This window comes from Sinocyclocheilus rhinocerous, unplaced genomic scaffold, assembly GCF_001515625.1.
Source record: "Sinocyclocheilus rhinocerous isolate Xijiao unplaced genomic scaffold, SAMN03320098_v1.1 scaffold788, whole genome shotgun sequence".
NCBI classification, from domain to species: Eukaryota; Metazoa; Chordata; class Actinopteri; order Cypriniformes; family Cyprinidae; genus Sinocyclocheilus; species Sinocyclocheilus rhinocerous.
In genome coordinates, this window is record NW_015664008.1 from 80,548 (window position 1) to 86,673 (window position 6,126).

Sequence of the window (6,126 nt, forward strand, 5' to 3'; positions counted from 1 at the left end):
TAACTGCGGTTACTGAAACCACCCCTTTCTTTCTTTGCGTGCACATTTGGGCGCGTTATGCAAATATTTCCACATATGACGTAGATATGTGGGGGCGTGTTAGAACGAGCCGTTTTAGGGGGGCGTGGCAGAGTCTTAACTTTGATAAAGAATATCTCTTTGGTTTTGAGACTTTAGTCTTTGCAACTTCAGGGATCTTATCTATGCGCAATCAGCTTGTAACACTCCAAAGAGAAAGGAAAACTTGAAATCGCATCATATGACCCCTTTAAGAATATTAAAATGTTCTTTAGACTGTTCACTTAAAGGTTCTTTAGGGAACCTAAAATGGATCTTCTATGTTATTGCTATGAAAACGTCTTTTGCAGCCTTTATTTTTAAGAATGCAGTACACTCTGCTTCGGGGAATCTGTTACGTAATTACCAGCATCACATGCTAATGGGATCCAGCTGTGAATTTGTTTTCAGGAGACTGAGCGCCTGCACATGGAGCAGGTCGTGCTGCAGAGGCAGGTGAGCTGCCTGCAACAGGAGAAAGAGCAGCTGAAAATGCTTCTGGCATCCCATGCATCCATCTGCACACTGGCACAGGACAAACCTCATTCCTTGGACACTTTTATGTCAGGAGAGCCCCTGCCATCCAAAATTTCCCTCACAATAAAACAGGAACCTCTGGATGACGTAAGTGGGTCTGGACATTTGGTGCTCCAACAGACAGAGAACGACTCTGAATTACACTAAATCCAATGAAGACGATGATGCACCAGCGCTTTTTATTTAATATCTTTGTAAATACCTCATTACCACTACTAAAGAGACATTCTGTGTTCAACATCCAACTTTTCCTGTGGTAAGAAACCCATTGCAAATGAGAGTGAAATCAAGTCTGGTGCTCTGTTATAATTATTTTGTACCTGTTCCCATGTAGTGACCGTGTTTATTATAACTGTCTTTGAAATAGCAACATTTTTTTAACAATAGCTGTTAACAATAGCTGTAAATGAGTGGTGTTTTTAATTGTGGTACGTCTAATTCTAAATGCACTGACCTTATATGTTTAACAAATACATAAAAAGGGCTCGACAATAAGAAAAGAACGGCCTGAACATATTGAACATTATTGTGAATTGTTAAATTAGTTAAATAAGTTACCAAAGTAATGTTATCTAGCTGGCTTTAAAGTTAATCATTTGTAATCATTTGGAAGCAGCATTTAGGATCTTATGAAAAAATGTATCAACCAAATAAAATGCTTCTGTGGCACTCCTGTGAAAACATCCTATTTGGAACCTTTTTTAAAAGTGTGTACTCTGCAAGGGCACCTGTGTGAATTTGTGGGGATAATAAATAAATACAAAGCAATTCATTTCTTTATTTAAATAAATAAATACATTTCCAAAATATCTCAATTTGTGAAGGGTTTGGAAAACGTGAGTAAATGATGATGCAATTTCCATTTTTGGGTGAACTATCCCTTTAAGCAGTACGCTTAAGAGTTACATGCAACAAGATACAACATGCCACAAAGCATGCAATAAAAGGAGGATATTTTGACATCTGCACAGGAGTGGCAATGCTCAGGCATGCACGAAGAGCCCCCCTTCCCCATCCCGTTACAAAAGGAGGAGGATTTCCACTCCGCTGTGGGCATGAGTTCCTGTTTGGGATTTGGGAATTTGACTTTCAATTCACAGAGGCCTTTGCATTTGCTATTTAAAGGTCACAGGATATTGTGAAAAGTCCCCAAACTTTTAATAGCTTTCTTCAGGTGTGAAATAGGAAAAATGGTGTTAGGTGCCCGGCGTTCACACAGAGAAGAAACCTTGACTCACATTTCCTTTTAAAAACAGACACAGAATGTTGCTCAATCAGTAAGATGGATATCTACCACTATATATAGTATGTCACTTGGTAAGAAGGAAGAAGAGAACTTCAGTAAATGTGTCTTGTAAACCTGTCTTGTAAACGCTATTGCATTTTTTCATTGTTATATTGATTATCTTTTGATTTTTAAGATTTTTAGAATTTTAAATTTAGAAGCAATGTAACAGGAATAAGAAGAAAAAAGCCTTGACTGAAACTTGGGCAAATTACCACACATCTCCGATCTTTTATCTCAACAAAGGGATCAAGACAAAAGTGAAAGAAACGTAAGAAATGTAAACACACCGATTCCAAAGTAATTGGACCTTTGCCACAGTTAGAAATGGATGAAAGGCCATTAGATAACAAAACAAAAAGTTACATTCATTTACACACACACACACACACACACACACATATATATATATATATAATATATATTTTAAATATATATATTTAATATATAAACATAACATATTTATGAAATATATATACATGCTTATATATATATATACACAACACACATACATACTGTATATTATCTAAACAAAAACTTTTATTTTGGATGTGATTAATCGCGATTAATCATTTGATAGCACTAATACGCACACACACACACACACAATTTCGAAAGTATAACTTTTCTGTTGTACATGTGATGAGACACAAAATAAAGGTTCTTTATTGCCATTGATGGTTAGAAACTTTAACATCCATGGAACATTGCAATTAGAAAAAAAGGTTCCTCATACTGGAAAAAGGTTCTTTAGTTTATATTATTAAAATGTTCTTTTAAGAATTGTTCCCTGGATGGTTCTTTAGGAAACATCAAATGGTTCTGTGGCACTCCTGTGAAAACATCCTATTTGGAACCCTTTTTTAAAGCGTGTACACTGCAAGTGCACCTGTGTGAACTTGTGGGGAACCTAACGTAATACTTCCATTAAAACACCTTAAAAGTAAATACAAAAATGACAAAGAAGAGTGGGTATAAGTTATGAGAAGATCTCTGTCTTCTAATATTTGTAAGTGTGTTGTTTCACTGAGTCTTTCCTTCGAAACTAAAATGCAATTTAAAATCTATTAAAGACCAAAAACCAAAGAAAAGTTCACAAAAATCGTACCCTCTAGCAAAACCACGCAGGTTACAGCCAGACAAGGCACTCCACGCGTTCACACCTACAGGCGTGGCTCCGAATTCCACTTCCTCCTCACCCGCATCATTATGTTTAAGTAGCCTAACACATCACCAGAAACTTAGGAGACTTTATCAGTGGTTGTTACTTGATGTAACTGAGCACAGAGAAGGATCTACTTCAGTATTATGGCAGATAAAGGATCTCTTCTGACCTCAGTCATCATTTTCTACTTGTCCATCGGAGCCGCGATATTTCAGATCCTCGAGGAACCGCATTTAAAAGCAGCTCTGGACGATTATAAAAACCACACTGACCATTTATTACAGAAATACCCCTGCTTAGAAAAGGATGATTTGGACCTGATAATTGAGGTAGGCTTTATAATTTGATTCCTCAAGAGGTGTTTAGAAAAACAGCTTGGAGATTTTTTTAGGTAGCCTAAACAGTTCCAGAAGCTCTTGGAAAAAGTTTTCCAAGTGTTTAGCCTAAGTATCAGTTATTGAATACATTTACCGTTGCTATGGTGCTTCTCACTCACAAGCGACTAATAAGAAGTTTCCGTCTGAATTTAATGTAAGTTTAGAGCATTTTAAACAATTTTACATAGTTTGTAACAGTTTCACGCGTTTGCGCATGAACAAAACAAAGCGAAACTTCGTCCTAAACGTGTCAAATCTCTGGAGGTGACGGGAGTTGGCGAACCTAAAAAAGACTGAGGCGCGATTGTTCCAAGTTTGTGGACTTTCCCCCCGAGGGCAATAAAATTGGCGAAGTCATTCTTAGGAATGTGCTTTTGCCAGTCATACATTGTGGACTCGTTCAAACGCGACTGTACCACGAGAAAACGCGCACACACGTGCTTTATGCATCGAATATGAAAACAATGCAAGCGGCTGTTTCGCTTTGGTAGGCTACTATTTTCAACTTCTAGAGCTAATCTTAGCACTATTTTGCCCCAGTACTAGACACAAAATCACCCAAAACGTTTTAAATCCACACAAAACATGCATTTAAACTATTTCTTTCTGATTCGACCCTATTCAATCCAAATGATGTTAATGATTAATCAACAAACCAGTTCTTTTACACATTTAACTTGTTAATGATGTATCATCATCTAAATTAAAATGTTTTAAGTTTGAATGAAGTTTGAAATATAAGTAGTATTGAAATATTATCTCATATTGTAACCACAGATGTTTACTATATACACACAAAGGCGTGTGAACATTTGTAATTTGTCACCAGAGAACATATTGCAAATACTGTAATTCATCTATCTGAAAACATCAACTATAGTATTAATTCAGTCATTCTTGAAGAACATTTTATGAACAACACCAGTAAATATGCAGGATACAGTATTGTGTTCATTAGTACCTGTACTTGTTTTACAACTCTTGTAAAAGTGAAGTGACATGTGGCCAAGTATGGTGACCCATACTCGGAATTAGTGCTCTGCATTTATCCCATCCAAAGTGCACACACACAGCAGTGAACACACACACACCGTGAACACACACCCGGAGCAGTGGGCAGCCATTTATGCTGCGGCACCCGGGGAGCAGTTGGGGGTTCGGTGCCTTGCTCAAGGGCACCTCAGTCGTGGTATTGAAGGTGGGAGAGAGCGCTGTACATTCACTCCCCCCACCTACAATCCCTGCCGGTACAAGATTCGAACCCGCAACCTTTGGGTTACGAGTCCGACTCTCTAACCATTAAGCCACGACTTCCCCAGTATTGATACTGACAGTAGCTATGCCATAAATGCCTTTAAACGGTAACACTTGGAATGAATGTTATTGTGGAAATCAGTTTTTTTTTAATTCATTTATTTTCAGTTTGTTTTGGTATTCTATGCATTTTCTTTGCCACTGTATGGTATACTAACATGACAACTGTACTACTGCAACATTCAAAATCTCTTTGAAACACATTGCATCGTTTCAAACTGAATTAGCTGAGTTTTAATTTTTTACCATATTAAAATTTTTAAAAAGCTCTTTTTTTTTTCTATTGTTAATTGTGCCAAATTTTACCTTGACTGACATGAATTTAAAAACTGTAAAAGCCCTCATACTTATGTTTACTGAGTGTGATGTAACATGATGTGGCAAAGAAAACCTGTTCCTCTGGTTTTCAAACAACACCATTGTGGTGGCATACTCTAAATACTGATATTTACATGAACAAGCTGAAAGATAGTGTTTTTGTTGTTATTCAAAGACATGAAAAGTACATTTAAAGTAAGTTGTTTCAGTGACACGTCAGACTGGACTGAAGTCAGAAGGAGATCGAAACTGCAGGGCGTCCTATACTCCGTCAATTTGGTTTGGGTGTGTTTGTTTGTATACTCGCTAATTTAAGGTATTTAAATAGCTATGTTTACGGTCACAGCGATGGACTGACTGCAACCATGCTGACTCTAACTAGTGTGCATGAAGACAAAGGTTTAATTTGCTGATATCTCCACAAACACTAAACACTCTTCCTCTTTTCCTGTTGTTTTGACTTGTATATGGAAGCCTGTTTCCACCTCGGAATAAAAAATAAAATGGGTAATCGTGAGATGAGATGAAATGAAGACACATTAATAAAATATAATTGCTTATTTTAAAAAGGTCTTTCTCAAAGATGTAATTATTTCATCCTTTGTTTACATGCATACATTGTTTATGTCTCTTCTCGTTTCATGCTATGTTCAAATATGCTCATTTGGCATTTGTATTGTCAAATAACATATTTAATAGTTAATATTTAGTTTTGTGTTTCAACATCAGATTGTGGCTGCGGCGGCTGGAAGAGGTGTGACTGTAACGGGAGAAAAAAAAATCAACAACTGGAGTTGGGAGAACGCAGTTATTTTTGCTGCCACAGTCATCACTACTATAGGTGGATGCATTGTACTGCTTAGAAGTATTTCAAGTTTCTCTCTCTTTATTATATAAAAACCCAGCTGACACTTATAATCCTATAATTGACCTTCAATGTTGAAATGTGCATTTGAGAAATCGAAACATTGAACAACGATTCAACCTTCCATCACGTTTATTAATTTGTGACAATGTTAAGAGCACAATAATTCTCAAAAACAACAATTTTAAAGAGCAAATCTTTTTTTTTT

General features: G+C 36.6%; 2 protein-coding genes across 4 annotated transcripts in view; both read left to right on the plus strand.

Annotated features, from left to right (window-relative positions):
- LOC107729077 (fos-related antigen 2-like) overlaps positions 1-929 on the plus strand; it is a 3,433-nt gene extending 2,504 nt beyond the window's left edge. The window contains exon 4 of the mRNA XM_016539428.1: positions 469-929. Within this exon, the coding sequence (XP_016394914.1) occupies positions 469-741 (273 nt within the window). The 3' untranslated portion in view covers positions 742-929. The remainder of the gene's footprint in view (positions 1-468) is intronic.
- A 2,127-nt stretch (positions 930-3,056) lies between these two features.
- Positions 3,057-6,126, plus strand: part of LOC107729084 (potassium channel subfamily K member 5-like) — an 8,831-nt gene continuing 5,761 nt past the window's right edge. For all 3 annotated transcript variants that reach the window (XR_001638554.1, XR_001638553.1, XM_016539441.1), the window contains exons 1-2: positions 3,057-3,373; positions 5,783-5,894. Coding sequence is in view for 1 of the 3 variants with exons in the window: in XM_016539441.1 (XP_016394927.1) it covers positions 3,188-3,373; positions 5,783-5,894 (298 nt within the window). In the remaining 2 variants the exon portion in view is untranslated. The remainder of the gene's footprint in view (positions 3,374-5,782; positions 5,895-6,126) is intronic.